Consider the following 23166-nt stretch of genomic DNA (forward strand, 5'->3'; position numbering starts at 1 on the left):
GATGGATGGATGGAGAATGACATGGACTGAAGAGCTCATTTGCGGTTTGAAAAGTTGAAAATAACCATTTACCTACAGAGGATGGCAGCAATATAATAATAGAGAACAATTAAACAATTAAAACTTTGTATTTGTTAGGCAAGCATCCATCTGGATGATTTGATTATTGTGAAATAGAGGAACATGTTATATGTACAATCAAATTTTTTTACAATCAAAAATACTCAAGTATTTTGATTATAAATTTATCAAGTGGTCCAAAGTACTCCAGTCACTCAAGGACACTCGGTGGATAAATAGTATTTCATTTTATATTTTTATTTATTTATATGGGGTAACGAACACTGCTCCACACTCGAGCACAGTAGTTGTCATTAAAGGGGCAAATTAAAAGGAAGAAGATGGTATTAAAAAAGCCACTTAATTATTAATTATTGATTTATTCATGAATCTTTTTTGCCTTTCTGTATTCATCCCACGTCGCCACACTGTAGTTCAGTAGCTGTCGGTAACACACCAACCGGCAATAAAGCCGACAAAGAAGAAACAGAAGAAGAAACGTCACATCCGGTCCGGTGAGAACGCCGGGCGCCAAAATCAACTTATTTATTTTGATACAACAGGTAAGATAACTGTTTGTGACATAACTAAAACTGTTATTTAAGCGTATTTATATCGGTTTACGTTACTGTTGTTTTGCAGCAAAGAAGAGAAGCTTTAACGCTTTGGGTGCATTCTGCAAACTGTTTTTAACTTTCTGTTTCCTGCCTTGGGGAAAGTAACTTTCGCTAGCTAACGTTAGCTTGTTAAAACTAAGAAAACAATCATGTATTTTGTTAGTGGGAACGTCAACGCTACAGAATCACGCAGCCGTTTTCTCATACAGATGAAATGTAACTGTAAATGTTGTTGACTTGAACCCGGGTCTCCCAAAATCCTAACAAACCAGCCAAGCCTGTAAACTCTCAGTGAGGAACAAGAAGAGTTTGATGTGTGACTCACTCATTCAATAACCAGGTAATGTTATACATGTGAGTTGATCATTGCCTTTTCCCTTTCCCTTGTGCTAGACATTTGTGATGTGTACAACGGTGGGTGCTGGAGAAATAATCATCCTCAGTGATGATGATGATGTTGAGGAATGCCTTGAAGATGACATATCCTGCAGTGAACCCTCAGTTCTCATCGTGGATGTGGAGGACAAAGACGTGAAGAATATTGGTGACAACTGAGTTTCCCTTCACCACCAGCCTGTTTGTGATGTAGGTAGGTTGTTATAGTCATCAGCTGGTCTTCCTCTGTGTTTCAGACTGTGCTTTATCTCCCACTGCACTGGATGAAGACCTGGTTGTTACCTTCTCCCGCCGTGCTGAGGTGCTGCCTCACGCTCGCTATGACTGTCCCATATATCCTTTCACGTGAGTAAATTGCACACTCACTCAAATCAAAGCTGTCCCTCCGTTACAGATAATCACACTGCTTCTCTTCTGTCCCGCTCAGGGCTACAGACTGTGTCGTCGACACTCATGTGGCCAGTAACCAACTCATGTGTGATCAGTGCTTCTGCTACATCTGCGACAAGCTGGCGTCAACAGTATGTGTTGATTTAGTCTGACTCACTGTTGAGAGTAGTGCACAGCACAAACGCATCAAAACTCATCTAATCTACACAATGTTCAGCTTTCATGCGTAATGTTTGACCTCTTCAAAATGTGCACCATCAATTCAAGCCACCATAGGACACGGAAGCATTTTGCCATTTACATTGCTTTTGTTGATGGTCGTCTTTAAAGTTAAGAGGAGAAATGTCACTGAATGGCTTGAAGCAGCACTGTTATAACATTAAAACAGAAACACCTTTACAATAAAGCACAAGCGGCTTTGTCCCTTCAGTTACAGAGATCTGATAAATCATGTTGCAAAATACAGAATAGTGTCTCTATCATCACGAGAGTTATCCTGTGCTTCCGAGCCATTTCTCATGTATTATTTTATTAGTTTTTCTGTAATTGTATTTTTAACAAGAAACTGCGAACATGCATCTGATTGAACTTCATTTATTGGATGATTTATTCAGAGTGACCTTAAATTTAACAAAAAACCTTCAGCAGCAGCAGTGCTCTGGACAAAAAGAACACATTTGTTGATAGATAAAGATAATTTAAAACTTTGCCTTAGTTTTTTTGTGTGTGTGTACAGTGTTCACTGTGGTGTAAGAGCAGTGTGTGTCACTGCAACAGCCACAAGAGGAGTGAGTTCTGGAGCAACCTCAGAAACATCCAGCTGTTGGGAGAACTGAACAGTTTCAACCTCACTCTGTCTGAAATAGATGATCACCTCCGACATGCAGGTACTCACTGAGCCACTTGTTGCAAGACTGTTAATTACATGTCATTTCACTGCCACTGAGTTGGTGTTCCTCTTGTCTAGAGACAACGCTGCACAGCTTCAGACAAGGGCTCTCTACAGAGTTTTTTTCCTTCCTGAGGGGAAAGATTACTCAGGAAGACGGTCCGAGTCAAACGAACCAGCGAGTCCTCGTCTACGAGTGAGTGACGGAACTGAGCTGTCCATAATGTTGAAAGAAAACTGTTCAGAAGATCTCATACCATTTACATATCGGATGGTTTGTTTAATACCTGAAATAGGGATTGAAAAGCTGATAGCTTGCATTTTGAGATAATCAGCATAGGCCAACATATAATTCTAAATGAAAGTCTATCTAATCAAAAACCATTACTGGATGGTGTTAAATATAAATTTTTATACTGTCCTCTAAATATTGGCATAGGCCATTGAAAAACATGATCAGTTGACCACTGAGTGAAAGTTGTTTCATCGATTCATCTTCATCCATTAACATCTTTACCAAATGCCCATCCAGTTGTTGTGAGATTCGCCATGTAGAAAAATGTTACGTCCACATACTTTTGGCCATACGGTGTATTTTAATTTGGACCAAAGCGATGAACTGGCAGAGTAATCCTACCATAGATTATGGTTAAAAATACACCACCAAGTAACGAGATGGAATGGAAGGAACATGAACAGTGGCAAGTACCAACTTTTAAATTGTGCCACATTCCCAGCACTTACATTTGTAATAAATTAAAAGTGACATTTTTAGATTTAAACGTTCTGTTTTTGCAGTTACACACCTGTGTACAAGTTTGTGTCATCGTTCCTGGACGAAGCGGACAAACAGGGCGGCAGAGCTGCTGCCATCATGAGACTGGGAGCCGCTAAGGAGATTGTTAAACATTTTCAAATCTCGGGGTACATGCACGCGCGCACACACACAGAGTTGTTATTCCTGTTCTAGATTTAAGGTTATCTTCAGTTTTATTTTATTTTTTTAATAGTTGGTGTATTAATGTTCTTCATTTGATATTGTTCTTTACAGCAACTGCTCCTTACTCTCTCCCATGGCTAGTGTTGAGCAGGCTAAAGTGGCATTAATGCAGAGGTACACAGGAACACACACAGAAACAGAAGCCATCTTGTGTCCTGTCTATAACTAAGGGGTGTGTGTGTGTGTGTGTGTGTGTGTGTGTCCAGGGTAATAACGTCCTTGCAGACACAGATGGTGTTAGCTGGTTTTACGCTAGAGTTCACCCACAAACTTCAGGATTTTTACAAGACATACATTTCCCCCGCTGCCCTGAAGGGCACGAGAGACAGGTATGTGTGTGTGGGTTGTTTTTTTTTTTTTTTATTATCCCCAAAGTTCCACATTAAAGTCTTTTTGTGTATTTTTTTTTTTTTATAACTTCATGTGCGTGTTTGCGCTTCAGCCTGTGTGTTCGTCCTTGGGATGATGTCCTTCTAGTGTCTGTGCTGAAGGGGCAGAACGTGTCGGGTGTCCGCAAAGACAAAGGCAAGAAGGATGTCCTGATTGAACACATTACTGTAGTTCGATTGAGAACAGAAGAACTACAGCGACAGCAGAGGTACAAAACGGATATACATGCACACTTACAGACACACACATACTTACCTTTTACAACTGCAAATTAAACCAGGCCTGGCTGTGTTTTTACTGTCTGCAGGTACAGAGAATTGTGTCGCTACCTGCGAGTCGTCCAGACTTATGGTTCCGGACCGTGAGTTGTTTTTGTTTTTTTTGGGTCAAGTAACCACAAATGCTTCAAATCAGTACTGAGTATGAAAATGCTAGTGTGGAGAGAAGTGAGATTTTAAAATTGTTAGTGTTATTTAAGATCAATAAAGTTCCCAAAGCCAGAGTATGTGTTTATAGACTGAATGTGTTCACAATATGAAGTTTCCTTGTTCTAATTCTGGTTAAAGTTTTCTCAACTATCGCCTGTTTTATAATGTAGTAGTCTGATCTTTCCCCCAAACAACGTTCATTAAGTATTGAACATTCAACATGCTGAGATCAATGATCTAAAAATTACATTTATCAGCAAACCTGCTAATTTGAATAAGAGACTTTTGTTCTCTTTCAGATGAGTCAAACTTTGAAGTGACTTTTCACTTAGCAAATAAATGTTGTGTATATAAACAAATCCAATTTTCAAAAAGTTTTACAAAACTTGAATATGTGCTGCTAAAACACATTTTAAAATGACTTTGATTGTAGATACAAAACAAAGCACATGAATATTCAGGCCCTTGTTTAAAAAAATAATCATTTCAACTATAACCTTTCAAAATAAAATCTCGTACATAGTTATGTATTATTTAGACATGATTGCTGTCATCAGGTTAGTGACTTGCTGCATTTAATGTGTTTCTCCAGTAGCCTCCAGCAGGTACAAGACCTCATCCCATTCTTCAAGTGCATGGAAGGGGACTTGATGGCTGCTCTGCACAGTTTGTTGCCCTTAGTGAACGCCCCCGCCTCCCGCTTCACTCCACGTCTCTTCCTCTTTTATTTACGCATCTTTAACACAGGAACAGCGCCAAAGCTGACTGTCAGTCACACACCCGCACAGCTCTGCTATCCTGATGCAGTTTGGGAGCCAATTAAAGGTCAGGCTTGGATAAATAATAGGTTTTTACTCATAACAGAAAAAAAAGAAAAGTGGAACTTCCTCCCCTTTCTAGATGCTGTGCCACTGACGCGTACTGCGCTGGTGAGGTATGCTCTCGGTGTTCAAAAAAGCTGCTCTGATGTCTTCAATGATGTGAGTCTACTGTTCATTTTGCTTTTTAGAAATCAAATTGTGAGTCATTGATAGTCATAAGTCTAATTAGTGTTGAGACTTGATGCAACTTTCTACTTTTGTGAAGTGTCTTGTGTACCATCCTGGCATCTAGAACACAAGTTATTTAATGTTTTAGGTCAGTTGTTCTCCAAGTGGGGTCTTTGTGGGTGTTCCAGGACGTCCCCAGCAAAAAATTCTCTATAATTCCAGTCATAAGTAACACAGGGACAGAACATGTGACTATTTTGGTCATGGGTTTCATACACTTTCTGTAATGAAATATCTAAAAGCAAAAATCCTAACAGATGGTTATATGTGCTCTATAAATAAAGTTGGCCTTGTTGAGCATGTTCCAGTGTGTGACTGTACATCTGATACCTTTCTGATCCAGTCTGAGTGTTGGACCCAATTACTCACTATCGTCAACACACCTTGTGGGTCACTCACCGCTCTTCCAGCACCGAGCCCGCAGTTTCTACAAGTATGTATTTCTTGATTACTAACTCTTATTACTATACTCTAATTTCATTTTTAGTGGCAGTGTTTTCATTATGTATTTTCTGTCTTTCATGGACTGCAGGAAGCGAAGGATGTTGTGAATTCGATACTGCTCGACAAGCTTGGGTTAAACATACAGATCCCACGATTCTTTCAGGAGGTGAGTGTGTTATGATTGCGTACTCTAAAACCCATAGAGGTTACAAGTGAGTAGGGAAATAAACTGTTAATATATGTCCACAGGTGTACCCAGATCAAGCAATGTTGCTGTTGGTAACAGGGGCTTTAGGTTTGAGAATCCTTAATGCTGCTCTGAGTCCAGCCATCCCTGTGCTCAATACATTTAAGGTAATCTCCTGTTCATGTCATGTTTGTAGACAATTACTCCAAATCACTGTTTCCATGTTCCTTATCACCTCCTATATTTCTGAGGTTGTTGTAGCAATAGTGATGATGATGACGACATCTCGTGATAGAAGAAATATTTTACTGAACTTTTTGAACATGTCTGGAGGAGCCATGAAGCTGAAATGAGGCTCTTAAAAGGTCTTATCTAATAACATTTCTGTCTCTCAGGGTAATGAGTGGGCTCTCGAATGGCTGTGGGAGAGTTTGTCCTCCGGCAAAGAACGCCTCAACTCCTTCTTACTTGAAATCGTACAGGAGCTGGAAAACACAACAGGTGTGTGGGCAGCATGAGATCCAGCAACAGGAACAAAACTAGACCTAACATGTTATTTGCATTCTTTAGTGGCCTCCAGTGGCAACATGTTGGAACTGCACCAACATGCAATACCACTACTCCTTTACCTCAGTATGCTTCTAATGACCTCGTTGTCGGTTCTGTGACCCTCAGTACATAAGCAGAATCCAACAGTTGTCTGGTACTCTCAGTAGCTTGTTTAGGAGGGAAGACCCTTCAGTTTTGTAACGCCGCTGTGCAACCAAGAGAGCGCTGAGTGTTTTGTAGTTCCAACGAACCCAACAACGATGCATCTCTCTATCTGATTGTGTCAGGTGTCTCATTCTCCCAATTAATTCATATCCATAATTTAAGCCTATTAACTTAATCTATCAAGTTGCTTGTTAAATTCAAGGTGTATCAGGTTATGCAGACTTCAGTTGTTGTTGTTGTTGTTGTTTAAATGTGTCCGATACATATTTAATCAAATCTGTGTATCGGACCCAACTCTGTATCAGCAGATATTTAAAGGACTCTAATTGGGATTATGGCCAAAAACCACTTATTCAGAACATCCCTACTATGAAGCTCTGTTTTGAATGGCCTGTTCATGTCACATTATTACATCGCATTATATTAATCATCGATTTAATCTACCAATTATGTTCTTGATCAGTCGATTAATTATTAAAAATGTTCATCACAGTCTGCATGGGTCCAAGGTGATGTCTTCATATAGACAAACAAAACCAGCAGTATTCACATAAGGAACTAGAACAGGGCCTGTAGCCGGTGAATTCTTGGTATTTTTGCTCTATTAAATAACTTTAGTGATTAATAATCAAAATAGTTGACAGATTAATTTTGTCGATCAAATAATTGTTTCAGCTTACTTCTTGTAAATAGCGTTCACATGAACTATCTGACATATACTAATACAGAAGTGCCTGAAAACCAAACAAATATGTAATTGACATGAATCTGTCCAAGCAGAGAGTGTGTCTCAAAGTGTGTGTGCCATTCTCTTCATAAGTCGCCCCTCTCGATGACGGCAGGCGTGTTGCTTTGCTCCTGCTGTGCCCCTTCAAAACACCTACAAACACTTGGCATATTGAGACCTTTCTATAAGCTTATTAAATACATTTCTTATAATGAAACTATTCGCACAGCCTTTTTATTTGTTTTAAAATCTGCATTTATTACAAAGCTTGTGGTAATCATCGTCGTCATGTTTTTATCTGCCCGTACTGCAACTGACTTGCTGCCCTCTGTAGTCAGCAGAGATTTGTGTAACATCAGCTCTGCGCTCGTGGTGTCCATGTGCGTCCTCGTGCATGTTCATACAATACGAGATACAAATAAAGACACATCAAAACGTCTCTCTACAGTACCACTAGGGGTCAAAATCTCTTCACTGTGTCTGTGAATGAAGATGAAACGACTCTGATGGAACAGAAATTGTCTGCCTTGAGGTACAACACCGCCACTAAACATAGAATGTCTTTGTTTTTCTGTGTTTGTCAGATGAGGATTCTTTGTTACCCTTTCTTCTTGCCATTGTACCCTCTCTGCCTTCTTCAACAGAGACCTGGGACCAGTGAGTTGTATTTAATTCATAACTTGCTGCAACAAAAGCACCACAACCATTTGAGCTTGAAAAGTTCATACTAGAGTTTCTCTTTTCCTTTTTTTTGTATTGGATTGTAAACGTTCGTGGCTGTAATCTGTTTCCTTGTTTTCCATGACCTCTCCTGATGTGGTGGTGATCAGCACCTACTGTAAGTTTCTATGTCACATATGGTGATCCGTCACGATGTGTGAATGTGGTGGTGTTGATTTAACCCTCTTGTTTTCCTAATGTAGGCAGTCCAGTGGCAGTTAAACTGTACTCCTCCCAAGTGAAGGCCCCGTCGCAGTGTCAGCTGTAAGTCCCACAACTCTCATCGGCTGATCCTTCCTCTGGAGGGGGAGAGAGGGAGGGAGAGGGAGAGAGAACTTTTTTTAATGCAAAGTCTAAATGAAGGTACCTTTTTTGGAGATTTGTCACTAAAGCACACCTGAGGCCTTCCAAATGTGTCCAGTACTTTGCCGTCCTCATAAAACACTAAACTTGCATTGTTTACATCTAATAACAGTTGTCCTCTTTCTTGCCTTTTGCTAGTTGTTTGCTCAATTTCTTGGCCCATTACCAAAACCAGCCAGCTATCAGTGGAATAGCTTTAATCCGAGGAATGTCTGACATGCTAAGCATTACTCCACACAGCATTAGCTGTGGAAACCTCCACAGGGTACCTTAACGCTGTTGTGCACGAGTCATTTTTCACAGAATGAGCACAGATTTATTTATTTTTTGTCTCTCGAGTGATACCAATTCTAAAATCAAATTTAATGATGATGGGTGATATGGAGCATTAATCCCATTCCTTTTTTATTTTCAATTTAATATCTGTATTCCCTGTATGGGAGTGATTGCGATCATTCTTCTATGTGTTAGGTAATAAAGCTGAAACCTTCAGAACTCTGGAGTTTTACATATACCAACATTGTTCATAGACCGTACAATTAAATGATGTTTATGGACAGTATAAGATTTTCACTGTAACTGATCTCAAATATCATGGTTTCATATTGTTGTTTTGTTATTATCAGTTACAATGACCTTAAAGGAATGAAAACAGAAGGTTTTTTGGCGGGGGGGGTAGAACAAACACTTAACACTTCATTATAATTCACAAACTGACAACTTGAAACCTTTTATTATTATTTATTTTTTAAATGGAAGTATGTCTTTTTTCCAATACCGTATAGCTGTCAGTTTTCATACTAATGGTATACTGTGAAACCCTTTTTATATACAGCCTATGGTGAAACCCTATTCGAACGCCACACTTTTGTAAAGACAACGACTAAGATATTGTATTTAAAGTCGGTCACATCTGGCCTGAACCTGATTTGTTTAATAAGTACAGTCTCTGTGCTGATTTGATCCATCATATCCCATCAGTGCATCACAAATGTGAGAATAATTATTTCAACTAATTGATGAATTGGTTAATTCATGTCAGCGCTGGTACTAGTAAATGGCTTGAAATAGTCTGAGTGGATGTGTCATTTAAAAAATTTTTTTATTTTTTTTTCCTTCAGCCCTGATCCTCTCTTGCATTGTTAGCTCCATTTGCACATAAAACCAAACTGTAAGTGTTACTTAATTCATCTGAAACATTTAATATGAAGCCTCTTGTTAAACAACAGCTTAATGAATTACATTTTTATTTTTGTACGCTGATTGTTGTAGCTGGGCCTGACTTCGTGCTGATGTTCCTGGCAAACTCTCTCCTAGACTGGGTCCAGTAGTCTACAGTGAAGAACTGGATGAGCGACAGATGAACGTGTGTTGGACAGCGGTTCATACATATACAGAAGTCAATTTACCTGGACAGACCAGGTGTCAATAGACGGATGAAGAGACTTTAAACACATCCTCATTGTTATACAGCACAATAACATTGTAGAGACACTTAATGTTGCTACATTCTTTAATGACTTGATCAGTGTTTGCTTAGTATGCTGATGGTCTAAACTGGAAACAAGTTTATTTCTGCACTGTGTGGGTTTTTGTTTTATTTTAATTAAGCTGTGTTTATGTTAATCACTGTATGGACAATACCTCTGGATATCTCACGTATTTTAAACGAAATCATGTGCTGGTAAATAAATGTGAACATTGACAGGGGAAAAAAGGAAAATAAAGAGTTTGTTGCTCAGGATCACTGAATTATTAAATAATTTAGAATCCCATTGTAAAATATATGACTTTATTTTCAGAGTAAATATACACTCGGCTCATATTTGCATAAACAAAGATACAGTGTAAAACCAAGGACTATAAAAAATCAGGAGGCTGATGCGCTTATTATCTCAGCTGCAGTTTAGAGTTGAAGCAAAGTTTTTAAACTGGAAAAAATCACTTGGTGCAATAAGTTGTTTACCTGTATGAACTGAGGTTCAGCAGTTGCAGTCTACACATGGTTTAACTGGCATCTCAAGTGACTATCCAGGATAAAAATTATATCTGCCACCATGTAAGGTGTCATGAATGCAAGACAAACTGAGCATAATGTGATGTGTAGTTCATCTAAAGTCTAGATTCAGGATACTTTTTTCCAGACAAATTTCTACAGAAAGTTAGACATTTTAGGAAATGTGCTTATTTGCTTTCTCATCAACAAGAAGCAGTTACGTCCTGGATTCTCCACCAACAACAAATCTCACATAAAATATAGCAAGCAAGAAGGCTGAAAAAGACTGATCACTGATTATATGTCTACTCTGGCATGACAGCCCAAAAGACGTGTTATTCAACAGAGCTGTGTGAAAAATTAAAGGTGGGAAATGAATGATGTACAGTTAGAAATAACTGTAATATTAATGCATCCAGTCACAGAGTACATACATCGGGAGAAAGAAAGGAATAACTTCATTTAAGCTCTTACATTTGCTGAATTTACAAGAGGGGACAGAATTAAGAATTTGTTGTAGACAGCATTTCACAAAGTTTATAAAGTTTCCCCTAAATTAACAACTCACAAAACTAAGATTTTTTTGTAAAGGGAGTCGGGCAACAACACAAAGGCAAGATCAGATCATTTAATATCCAGATAATGTATCTGCATATAATGAGGTTGAGATATATGTGGGAGATAAATTTAGAATTTTGAAAATAAAATAAACAGGCTACATAAAACGAATACAAAAGACAACTATTACCAAAATAAAAAACAATTTCTTCTCCAGTGCTTAAAAAAGTATTTGGCGAGAGTCCCTTACTCTCAGCAAGACAGTGAATAAGCATATTTTCCAAAAATGTCCCACTTTTCCAGTTAACAGTAGCCTCTTGGCTGACGGCCTGCAGTTTGTTAGTAAAGTAGGCAGGTGAGGTTAAACTAAAGCACTCAGTCAATCAACTTGTCAGATTAAGTCCTAGTACAGTTTAATGTAGACTAACACTGAGATATTGGAAGTAGATCTGGCGTACAGTGGAATTGGCAATTCAGCTGAACCTGTGCTTGTTTTAACAGAGCGATCATGTTAAACCTGGTTTACAGCTGGTGTAAATCCTGAGAGAACCAGTCTGAACCCACTGAAACTGCAGCTAAACTGGTTAAAAGCTAAACGGCGCGAGCGCGTCAGACCTGACAGACTAGTTACAGTCAAGGGTTTAGTTAACCACCGGGATCAACAAACCACAACAGGAGGTTTTCAAAGTCTGAGACTGCAGACAAAACTTGGGCACTTACATGGTAAGTTTCGCTCAATTCCGGGATGCCTATGGGATCATGATTATATTATTTGATCCCATAGAAACTCAACATTTGAGCCAAAATAGCCTAATATTGCTGTTTGACATAACTTCCGACAACACCAAATAGTTCTGTCCTAAGGCATTTATACGTTTCTGAGTCTGATGGGAGGAAAACAGTTCCCAGAAACTGCGGTATCCCTGAAATCTCACGTGTTGGCTATTCTGTGATCTTCATTTGATTACTAATTCAATAAGTAATGTTATATTGTTTCACTTCCATTCACTGAGTCTCCCCTGAAACTGTTTGGAGCCCCCCTAAGGAGGCCCGCCTCATACTTTGAAAACCCCTGAACAACAAACAATAATACCACGCTGGCAGATGGATAATCACAGATCGGTTTTCATACGTGGCTCTAGCATAAATGGCAAAGAATTCACATGTGATTCAGTAATAAGCCTTCATTTTAAATATTTCAAAAAGTCTTGTAATTGAGCTGTAGCGGCTGCCATCAGGTGAAAGTCTTTGGTGCCAGTGAGGCACTAGTGCATTGTATCCAGCAATCCTAAGGTACAGTTCGTGGAGTAAAAATCATGCATACACACTAACATATTACACTGCAGATAAAAATATTTAAGCATGATTAATGGGTCTTAATATGTCCACAGTTGCAGTTTACCCACTTCCTTGTATCAGTCAAAATGAAATGAAATTTATTTTGTTGTAAGTATTAGAAAAGACCATCTTCATGACCAGATTTTTTAGATTTTGTTCATCTGGTGTTTTTCTGTTGCATATGTATTTCTGTGCTGGTGCAATGAGCAGTAGGTGAATCTTAAAACTGGTGGTCCACGTCCTGCGTGGCGCTGTTTGATGAGGTCAGACAGGAAATGCATCACTCTCAAATCATCCTCACTGCTGCAGAATCCTCTCCTGAACAGGAAGTCCCCGTCTTCGTTACCACTGCTCCCTCCAGCAGTGTTTGGACGCTGTAAAGAAGGATTAAATGTGTACAGCAGAGCCTTGTTGGCAAGTGCAGTCAGGCAGCTATCCAGGTGCAGCAGATAGGTGATACCCCGGCAGATGCCAGTGTGAGGGTCGGCCAGTCTGCCGATGAGAGAGCCGGAGTACGACGGGCAGTGCAGCGTCCTCTGGTCCATGTCCAACAGGGCCAAGTAACGACTGTAGCGCGTCAGAGAGTGAAGAATGCCGGATGAAGAGCTGGAGGGTGATCTGGTCAAAAAGAAAAACAGAGTTAGTCATTAGTTTTCATTTGTTGTTACCATTGCCACAAAACATCAAGATATATTTCTGCGGTTTGCATTAAAAGACAGGAAACTGACAGTATTGAACAAGGGGAAGTTTTGTGACTTGTTGTAGGAAAGGGGTCAACTTTGTGCTCCTTCAGTGACATGCACAATTATTCAAAAGAATAATACACCTTACAAATCTTAAAAGTTTATATGGCATGTAACAGTTGATTATTTACATGTTGATTATTCACAGGGCAACATAGGCATTCATTAGGAGTTGCTGCTAAGTATATATTCACTATGCTCTGTGTTGGTCCCCACCACAGACTCCTGAGGGAAACATCTGGCTGTTCAGTGCTCCACTAAGTTCACCAGCTGGTTGCTAACTCTGTCTGCTGTTTGGTGCTGAGCAGGTAGCGTACAGTCGGTTTATCAGCGCTTCACTGGAAATTATGATCCGAGCAGTGAGAGCCAAACCAAAACAGTTAAGATGCCAGCCGGAAAACCAAAATTAAAATGAAAAAAGAGCTTAAAAGACACTAAAATGCTTCATAGAGCTGAGGTTGGTAACACCTTTCACATTACACATCCACAATGTCAGTATAAAAATATTGATTAGAGCAGCTTTAATACAGAGAAGGTACAGTTGGTGAACATTAAGATGTATTTTCTGTGAGTGAGAGGTGTTTTGATGCCATAGTTTGTAGAGTTGTTCAAATACTGCGAGTGGTGTCTTTCAGTCAGTCAACAAATAGTAAATGTCTACTTGCTGATTCTCTTTCTCCCCAATGTAGTTTCCCTTTTTAGGTGCATGTTATTATTTTCTGAAACTTCCCTATTAAGACATCAAGGGAACTTCACAACTAAGAGAAATGTATCAAATATTAGCAGCTTAAATAAACCGGTTTTTACTTTGTATCATTTACTTTATCATTTACTTTTGTAGTGTAAGGTATTTCTCTGTGGGCACACCTCTGTAGACAGTTTACAAAGGGCCTAGTCAAACAAAAGGAAGCAACCAAGAAAAGATGGCAAGGCATGTCAACATACACATTGTAATTTTGTAAAAATAATGGATAAGACCTAAAACAAAATGTAAAATATGGCAAAATATCAACAGTAGTTGATTCTCATCGAGTACCTGTGGATTCCGATCAGTCTCCAGGTGAGCAGGTCGGTCAGTTGAAGCGGCGTAGTCAAACACGGCATCACAGCATTTCCATCAGGACCAGGAGCAGGCAAGAAGAGACTCAAAGCGTCCACCAGTTTTCTGACCAAACTCTCGTCTCCTCCGATGACAACCAGCGGCCGGCCGCTCAGGAGGCAAAACACGGCATGCTGGGCGAACGAGTTCTGCTTGAGGAACCTGAGGGCCCTGAGTCCAGCCTTCCGTCTCCTCTTCTTGTCTGAGCGGGTGGTGCTGTAGATATTTTGAGGGGGGGAAGGCAGGTCTGAGGAGCCGGTGATGCTGGTGCAGTCAGACGCCTCGTCGATGCTGAGCAGCCTGAGAGAAGCGCATGGAGGAGACCAGCGGTCAACCTCCGCCAGGGCAACATGGAGGGCGAAGTTCACATGAAGGTCAGGCACCGACTGCACCTTCTGATGGACTGCAGACCATTGAGGCTTCGACTCCAATGCTTCTTCAACTGATAACAGTAACAATACTTTTAATACACATTTAAGGATATATTTATTACAACCTAGGTCTTATTTTCATAATTTGTCCCTCATTCCTGTCAGTAATAATGTTATTAGCTCACTTCTTCATGTGGCTCGGACGCTCATTTCATCCTCTGATTTTGTTCTTGTATGTTAATGTTTTTGTAAAGCACTTGACTAGTGTCTTTGAAAAGAGCTACGCAAATAAAGTTTACTTACTTACTTATATTGGACTCACCAAGTTATTACTGAGATTTTCATAAATACATACACATATGCCCAACAGAATAAGAAACATGAGCAGTCAGACAGATTTTCTATTTGGAAGAGAAAACCAAGGCAACTGTCTGTTGTAAGCATCCTTCACAGTTTGCAGACTGACGTCCTGATTCAACTTTGACCTTCCTTACTTGTGCACATATTCATGAAGAAAGATCAGTATTTCTGCTGCACCTCCATGTCAAGTGGTTTAGATAATCTGGCCTGTTTATAACCTAACTGTCTTTCTTGTCCCATCAGACTTTGCTGTAGCTCTGATGCCATCTTCCCAGATCTCAGAAATGAACGTGGTTTCAAAATTTTAAAAGGTGTTCAAGAAAATGGTTTGTCATGATATTTTTGGTGGTTATTAATGTCTTTACTTATATCTTGTTTGATTTTTTTTTATTTCCTTTTCCTTTGAGGTGGGTAGGCATACAGCATATATAAGCTTTTGCTTCAGCCTAAGCCTTTTTAGTCACTATATATTGTTTGAGTTTACACTGTGATATGTTTACAATTATTGTTTTATGATGACTGAATCACTAACTAACTAACTTAATTAAAATATCCTCAGATAAAATATAACTGCAAATGTATAGCGTGTATCTGTAATTACTGTGTAATTTACTGCATGGAATAAATTACTGTGTGTATCATTTTTAAGTGTATCATTTGCTTTCGCTTGATATGTTATCATTTCACATCCCACTTTTCAGTTAGTAATATCCTGCATTCACACAGACAGCTGACTGATCTCTGCTGTGGGGTGTTTTTATTTAGGGGGACACTCGTCTCCTTTCAGAACTCCTCCACCTCAGGAAACAGCCACGGTGGTTTACAAATAAAGGTTCAGTAGCCGAAAAGCCTATTTCTTTCAATTTTTCCAAAAACAGTTTTCATTAATTTTGTTTAGTTAATGAAAATAAGAGATCACTTCTGACCCAGGCCGCCATGTTTTTCCACTTTGCAATCCAGTAACATCCTCAGTTCTGTTCACTGACTGGCTGCTGTTGTCAGCTGCCATTCAAGTTTGACTGAGTTTCTAGCTCGTCTCTAGCTTGTCTGCCGGCCTCACAGCTGTCTCCTGTTTGCCAGAGGCAGTGGACTGGGTATGATGAAATTGTTGTGTAACAGATGAAAAACGTGAGCTAGAGATATAAGATCAAACCCGGGTTTCTTTCTCACCTCCACACAGCTGACCAATCACAGCGAGAAGTCTGTGTAAATGTCAGTTACGGAATATTACTGAAATGATCGGACACAGTCCCCCAAAAGCATACCAGCACCTTAGGATGGCTAGATTTTAAAAACCTACATTTTGCTTTCTAAGCTAGTTTTACACACTTAAAAACCAAGGTTATTGACAAAGGTCTCCTCTAAACAGGAGCAGCGGAAAAGTCGTAAAATTTTAGTGTGAACAGAGATCTTTACTAAAACAATCTAAAAATGCTAGTGTTTATGTTTTCACATGCAAACAAAGTCTATAATTAAAATTTGCCAAATAACTGTGGGCGTAGTCTTAAATTGTGTTTAAATGGGGCTTTAGATGTGAATATCATAGCATAGGCCTATGTGTTACCTTGCAGTAGTTTGGATGTCTTCTCAGGACTGCGGTCTTCATGGACTTGATTGCTCTTCACACACTCAGTGACCTGCTCCGCTGGGATTACAACCCCACCACTAGCACCTGTGTGCTTTAAGGACTTCTCTCTGTCAACGCCACCCTCATCTTCCTGAACAGGCCCTTCATTTTCATGCTCATTTACATTTGCATTCAGCGCCTTCACCTCTCTGAGGACATCATCAGAGTTGCACTCTGTCAGCGTGTCTTGCACATTCTTAAAGCCGTTACTCAGAGGTTGGTGCTCTGCTTCTTCCTCTGTGATGGCGGTGAGGTCGTCGGGAAAGATGGACTCAGTGGTACTCAGTACCTCGATGCTGTCCTCACTGTTGGCTCGTCTGGCGTACGCTCGCGCATACTTGACACCTGTTTCGACTGTAGGTCGTCTGTAAGAGGTGTCCGTCATCCCAGCTGGTGTTTCTGTTGAAGAGAGTGAGCTGTCAGTTGGTCTAGTTGTAATAGAGGCATGTTTGAGAGCATATGCTGTTATATGACTGCAGCTCGATTAATATGTGGATTTTTTTTTCAGTTAATTAGTTAATCACTTAATCTATAAAATGTGAAAATAGAGAAAAACTCCCATCACAATTTCCCACAGCCTAAGGAGACATCTTCAATTGGTTTGTTTTGCTGACCAACAGAACAAAAGCAAAGGATTTACAAAATGTACAATGACACACAACAACAAAAGAAATGTATAAAACATTTGAGCTAGAACCAGCAAATGTTCTGCATTTGTGCTTGATCAAGGACTGATTAATCACTTATCAAAGTAGTAGTAGTATTTCACACACACACATCTATCATCTATCTATATATATAGATATATATCTATATATATACATAATCTACTAATCTGTACTGTATCTAGCTAACAAACATTACAAGCTCAAATGGTTCATTTGGCCCTTTCTGTTAATGCCCGATAGTCACCTGTGTGTACAGAAGATGGATAAAACAAAATGCTGCCAGTTAGGATTGCAATTCATTATTATTTTCAATGTCAACTTTATTTTTCACATTTATTGTTAGTCTGTAAAATGTGCTGAAAAAAGTCACCATAATCCCAGAGTCTAAGGTGAGATCTATAAAGTGCTGCTTTTCTTTCCCTCCACCAGGCCACTACCCAAAGATCCTCAATTTAAATAACAAACTCATTGTTTCGTACCTCTTCTGTCAGATCCAACCACGACATGCTGAGTCCGATAAGACTTCTCAGTCCCGAGCACTTCAATGCTGTCGCCGCTGCTCACGCTCCCTGTCATCTCCTTGGCAACAATGGAGTCAGGGGTCAATGCCCTGCCATCTTTTGCCTCCAGTTTTATTGGGATCTCCTCCACACAGGAGAAGAACGACTCCCGGCTCATTGGTTGTGATTGAAACACCTCGAGATTGCTCTTACTCCCTGTCTGCCTCTGTAGCTCGGCCTCAGTGCGCTCTCTATCCTCCTCATCTCCGTCCTCTGGGCTCCACAGCTCAAACAGGAAGTTGATGAGCGTGAGCCTCCTGGACAATGAATGTGTGACACGAGCAGTTTGCAGGACACTCCTGTCGCCACGTAGGCGGCGCTCTGTGTCAGCGAGCTGCTCCTTCATCAGTGACAGGAAGTAGGCGTTGCAAAGCTCCTGCAGAGGCTTCAGACAGCGCTCAGACCTGCAGGAAGTAGAGGTGGAGCTGAAGGTGGGGGGACATGGCTCAGGAGTGAGTAAAACAGTCGGATCAGTGAGGGAGTCAGCTGGATCGTAGGGCAGGAAATCAGGCTGTTTCAGCTTCCTGTTTGGGTAGGAAGTGACCTGCCGGAGAAGGTCTCTATGATTTAAGATTGAGCGCTCAACAGCTTCAAGCTCATCTGCTTTTTCTCCCACTGCTGTGAACCCATTTGCCGTCCTCAGAAGTTCAGTCTCCTGTCGTAGAGTCAACCGTGTGTACCTGCAACAGTCAGAGAGAGAGTTTGTCAGCTGACTTTGATAGTAACTTGCCACCAGGCTGAAAAGATTTTCAAGGGTGTAAAGTTACTGTGTTAAGCTCAATTTATACTTTCCACCTAATTACATGGGTCCAACTTAAAGTTTATCACCTTCCTGTCTCCTTTCCACATGCAGGATCAGTTCAGACAGTCAAGTGTAGTAAAAACAGAACTGCATGCACATCTGCAGCTGTTAATTATTCAAATAGACTGGACTGACATAAAATGAATCAACTGTTTTGATATAATTTAATCTTTTAAGTCATGAATCAAGTAAAATTTCCAAATATTCTTTGATTCCAGTTTCTAAAATGTAAAGATTAGACTAGATTAGGAAAGCTTAGGCTACTCTTCTCTGTTTTATGTCAATGTAAACTGAATATCTTTGGTTTCTAGACTGTTGGTCAGACAATTAATTCAGACAGTAATTTTTCATCATTTTGTGACATTTTCTAGCCTAAACAACTAATTAATCTGAAAAGTACTTAAAATCACAAATGAAAGTATCATTGGTTGCAGCATCGGTACGAAGGTCTGTGTCTGTAAATTTTAGCAGTGACTCACTGCATCGACTGTGAGCACCTACAAGCACCGACTGCACATGTGTAACATATCTGCACACGCAAACAAACAGTGGAGTATGTACAAAACCATGTGCATCTATTTTGGAGCATGACAGAGCTCTGCCCTGCATACCTAAAGTACACAAGTACACAAACACAAAGTAAGCAGCACATCCCCCCAATCAAAGTTGAGCAATGGTGAACTCTGACCTGCCAGCTGGATATAGCTCGCACCAAAATAGAAGGCACACTTGAATTTTTCATCATATTAAGTTCAATAGAAGTCAGAAGGACACAGGGTGAATATTTGCAGGATGGAAATGTAATGCGATCATACCTTAAAAATGATAAAGGTTTAATTTGTCCCCTCTCAACATGCAAAATGACTGAGTCTGTACACACCAACACGGTCTTTTGAAAAGGTCTAATCAGTCCAAATAAGTGAAATCACATGTGTGGATGGACCATTGGTGTGCACCATTATTCATTAATATGTAGCCTAGCAGAGCCCAACTTATACCGAATTTTTGAGGCTGATTGCAGTGTTGAGGGGGAAAAAATCAATGATATATAACTAATGTTAGGTTTTTAAAATAAACAACATAACATCTCTTTGGTATTTCTGTTCTTAAATGTCTTGTTCTTGGTTAACATATTTGCCAATATGGATATATCTGTAATAAGCTAATATTGGCCAAGAAGCCAGTGGTGGATGCTGATGTATCAGTCAGACCCTAATACATAGTTCCAACTATATCATTTCATCAAAGTGTACCCCAATCTTACTCAAGCTCTTGTAATTTTCTCTGCAGCTCCATTGAAAATGCTTGTCTGTTTCCCGTCTTGAGGCTGTCAGAGGCCTGAGAAAAGCTCTTCGACAGCTCAGAGAAGTTCTCCATCAGCTTCGCCTGGTCTGAACACACGTACGCCATGCAGAAAGGACGCACCATACCCCGAGCCTCCAGGTCATAAAGGGTCATGTGGTGAACGTATGCAAACGCGTCCTCTGCTGAATCTCCCAGGACCACTTTGGAGTCCTCGCTGAAGTTGAGGTGGGGGCCGGGGGATGCAGGAGGGGCGTGGCCGGGGCCGGACGCCTGGTAGTCCACAGACATGAGGCGAACAGAGAAGTGGTTGAGGTCAAATGATCCGATGACTCTGGGGTCGTCGGGTATCGTCAGCACAGGCTTGGGTCCCACCTGGAAACATACAGCAGAGGTTTGTACAGACGTAATACAATACAAATGATTATCTTAGACTATAAAACAATACAAAATATTGAGGGTTACTTGAGTTTTTATTGTAATTTTTAGACTTGTATATTATACAGGATGTACTAAACTTGCACTAACCATGTACAGAATACTCACCAGTCCCTATCGTTGCATTATTTACAGAATCAGAATCAGAAGGAGCTTTATTGCCAAGTAGTGTTTTACACATACAAGGAATTTGCTTTGGTGTTAAGGTGCTACACACAGACAGACATTCAGCTGACATAAATAGATGTAGAAATATATAATATGTAATAAACAAATGCAAGTTATATAAGAATAACAGAAGAATAGAGAAAAATAATACAACTGACAATATAAAAAATAATATAAAATAAATAACAATAGAACAACAATTAACAACAAATCTGTGCAATGTGCCAGGTTCGTGCATGATATGACATGAAGTGATAGTAACAGAATGGTCTTAGTTTTAATTCTTGTTTAAAGTTCTTCATTTTGTTTGTTGTGCGATTCATGTGTGACTTTGCTGCTGTAATGCAACAATTTTCTATTGGGATAATAAAGAATATAATAGATATTATTTATCATCGTCATTGCAGCCCTTGTTGGATGTTGTCACTGACATCTCGAAGACATCCGCACACCTGGGTTTTCATGTATAAGGCCTTGAGGTCTAGGTTGCCATGTTACTAGACACAGTTCAAAGTGAATAACGTGACACCAGATCACAGGAGAGGTTAGTATTAAAGATTCCTAAAGCCAACTTTGAACTGGGAAAGACTGATTTCCAGTACTGTGCACCTTTTTACTTAGACATTCAATCCTCAGAGACCTTAACCCTTTAGTTGCTGATCCATTTAATAACATTTGTGAATGCTTTATTTGCCATGTCTGTCTGTGTAACTGACTCCTCATCCTGTGAACGGTATAAGTAATTACTTCAGTTCTCTCTTGCAAAAGAGATCTTAATCTCAATGACACTTCCTGAATAAATAAAGTTCAACTCACTATCAGTTGCGACACCTTTTCTACAACAGTGCTGCAACATTAATCTTGTCGAGAAAATGCAGCATCATAACCAAGTGTGGTTATGATGCTGCATTTTCTCACTTGCCGTAACAATTCAATATAAAAACTGTCATGGAAAATTATGTTATTCCTGGTGAGGGATTGAGCAAATAATTGAGTTACAACAAACTGTTGTCTCTGAGGAATTTATTAATAAAAGAGAATAAACAGAGAAATACTAAAACACAAATCAGCTGGACGAAAGGTTTTATCTCCTAGGACAGTCAGCACCGTCGGGGCCCCAAGCAAAGGGATGCATAATCATTTACACAATCTAGGTTTCTATGTTTTGGGGAACACAGATCCAGTCAAGGCTGGGAGAGGATCTTTGTTCATGTGCACATCACACATTGAAAACTATTTTGTATAAATGAGTCTTAAAAAGAGAGATGAAACCAGGAACAGACTCTAGGAGCGTGATCTCCTCTGGTAGACTGTTCCAGGCCCTGACAACAAAGCCGGCCCTGTCTCCTTTTGGTTTTTAGCCTGAACCTTTCGACACCTCATAATTGTTTATTAATTATATACTATTATATTCTTCACACAGGAATCTGAACATTAATGCATATAAAGCACTTTTACGTCTCCTGTTTTTGTCGTGTAGAGCTTTCTTATTTGGATTTATTGTATATTTTTTCTATATAAAGTTTAGTCTCTCCTATTGATTTATATCTGTAGCCTATAACTTTTTCTTTACTCTGGTCTTATCTTGTTGGTATCTTGATCTGGTCTGTTTTTATGCTGCTGTTAACATGTAGTAGCTATTTCCCCAGGGGATCAATAAATCTTATCTTATGTTTAAGTTTTACACCATAAAACTCTAAAGGGAAGTGAAAGTCCCTTTCAGATGATTATGTTTAAATGGTTCCCGAAAAACTTCATCTGATTCACAAAGCAGGAAGTTTAAAAAAAAAAAAAATCCAAAGTAAAAACACACACCTGCTCTGAGAATTCAGCCACCAATATGAAGTCTCTGTGAAACTTAGCGGAGTTGGTCCAAGGGTGGGACGCAGATGAAAGGGGTACAGAAAACTCCTCAGGTAGACCCTGGGCCTCCTTGTCATCTTCTCCTTCCCCAAACCCCTCAGTGCCGGTGAAGGCCAGCAGGTCCGGTGACCCGATCATCTTCAGACTGTGAGGGTTCAACCCATGGAGGTTTATCAGCGTCCACCCAGGCGCTCTGATCTACTGACCAAACATCGCAACGTCCCGGTGCCGCCCGGCCTTCAGTCCGTGAGTCAGCTGTTCAGGCCGGACAAACTTGTTGCGCAGTTGTCCGCAGTCATGAAGCGACTGATACTTGAGCTGTACCAAATGCAAACTTAAAACATACCCGCTTCCTTTCGACAACAAGAGTCGCGTAAACAAGCGGCGTTTTAAGGAACAGACACCCGAGAAAACTTTACGGAGAAGCGAAAGTTCCCTGCGGGCGCCAGTCACACGGTATCAGATAACGTTAACCTTTGTCCCGGGATTTGTGTTCCTCTTTTTAGTTTAAGCCAACATTCTGCCTTAAACTTGTGCCTCGGTGTCACGAATTTGCCCGGCAAACTGACCCCCTTTCTACACCCATATTTAGCCATGTGACAGACGCCGGGCCGGGGACTCGCCGGTGGCCCGGTCACTTCTGTTGCGAAAGCGGATCTTCATGGAAACCCAGGATAAAGGTCCGGAGTTAAGTCAGAGATTAAGCCGAAGACTTCCGATCATTAGTTTCAAAGTAAAATATTTCCTTTTTGAAAATCCGCTGCAAATACGCCCAGTTTCAAATCTAGGCTATCTCTCCAAAAAGTTGTTGGACGTCCAGCCCTGCCCAGATTCAGTAGCCTATGTGAAAATTTATATTTTCGAGGTCAGCATTGCATTGACACATTTTCTGAAACACT

The 23166-nt window shown here is 40.1% G+C and overlaps 2 protein-coding genes across 9 annotated transcripts; one reads left to right on the forward strand and one right to left on the reverse strand.

Annotated features, from left to right (window-relative positions):
- Positions 1 to 506: 506 nt before the first annotated feature.
- On the forward strand, positions 507 to 10083 carry zgc:112980 (uncharacterized protein LOC503706 homolog). 8 transcript variants are annotated; one of them, XR_006824752.1, is made up of 22 exons: positions 507 to 623; positions 1071 to 1221; positions 1310 to 1418; positions 1501 to 1594; positions 2200 to 2350; positions 2431 to 2548; positions 3151 to 3276; positions 3404 to 3466; positions 3559 to 3681; positions 3795 to 3950; positions 4050 to 4103; positions 4763 to 4995; positions 5071 to 5150; positions 5563 to 5652; positions 5752 to 5829; positions 5913 to 6017; positions 6246 to 6351; positions 7876 to 7948; positions 8122 to 8129; positions 8215 to 8374; positions 9496 to 9545; positions 9647 to 10083. XR_006824752.1 is itself a non-coding variant. In XM_046047041.1 (22 exons), exons 2-21 carry the CDS (start codon positions 1080 to 1082, stop codon positions 9518 to 9520), a joined length of 1995 nt encoding a protein of 664 aa, XP_045902997.1. In that variant the 5' UTR covers positions 507 to 623; positions 1071 to 1079; the 3' UTR covers positions 9521 to 9545; positions 9647 to 10083. The 8 variants fall into 8 exon arrangements, 3 of the variants coding, with proteins under 3 accessions (XP_045902997.1, XP_045902998.1, XP_045902999.1); XR_006824753.1 differs by having other exon boundaries at positions 9692 to 10083; XM_046047041.1 differs by having other exon boundaries at positions 8215 to 8275.
- A 69-nt stretch (positions 10084 to 10152) lies between these two features.
- Positions 10153 to 22951, reverse strand: smcr8b (Smith-Magenis syndrome chromosome region, candidate 8b). Its single transcript, XM_046047040.1, has 6 exons — positions 22220 to 22951; positions 19761 to 20173; positions 17614 to 18374; positions 16404 to 16865; positions 14046 to 14550; positions 10153 to 12884 (listed from the first exon to the last, which is right to left on the reverse strand). Exons 1-6 carry the CDS (start codon positions 22403 to 22405, stop codon positions 12413 to 12415), a joined length of 2799 nt encoding a protein of 932 aa, XP_045902996.1. The 5' UTR covers positions 22406 to 22951; the 3' UTR covers positions 10153 to 12412.
- Positions 22952 to 23166: the final 215 nt, after the last annotated feature.

The sequence above is a fragment of the Micropterus dolomieu genome, linkage group LG04 (assembly GCF_021292245.1).
Source record: "Micropterus dolomieu isolate WLL.071019.BEF.003 ecotype Adirondacks linkage group LG04, ASM2129224v1, whole genome shotgun sequence".
NCBI classification, from domain to species: domain Eukaryota; kingdom Metazoa; phylum Chordata; class Actinopteri; order Centrarchiformes; family Centrarchidae; genus Micropterus; species Micropterus dolomieu.

What these genes read in the sequence shown, in the direction of transcription:
- zgc:112980 (XM_046047041.1), top strand. Translation starts at nt 1,080, where the DNA reads ATGTGTACAACGGTGGGTGCTGGAGAAATAATCATCCTCAGTGATGAT. An exon ending in AAACATTTTCAAATCTCGGG is followed by an intron (nt 3,277 to 3,403) that starts GTACATGCACGC and finishes TGTTCTTTACAG; the next exon opens with CAACTGCTCCTTACTCTCTC. An exon ending in AGTTTGGGAGCCAATTAAAG is followed by an intron (nt 4,996 to 5,070) that starts GTCAGGCTTGGA and finishes TCCCCTTTCTAG; the next exon opens with ATGCTGTGCCACTGACGCGT.
- smcr8b (XM_046047040.1), bottom strand. Translation starts at nt 22,405, where the DNA reads ATGATCGGGTCACCGGACCTGCTGGCCTTCACCGGCACTGAGGGGTTT. An exon ending in AGAAAATTACAAGAGCTTGA is followed by an intron (nt 18,375 to 19,760) that starts GTAAGATTGGGG and finishes TGACTGTTGCAG; the next exon opens with GTACACACGGTTGACTCTAC. An exon ending in GGTTGGATCTGACAGAAGAG is followed by an intron (nt 16,866 to 17,613) that starts GTACGAAACAAT and finishes TCTCTTCAACAG; the next exon opens with AAACACCAGCTGGGATGACG.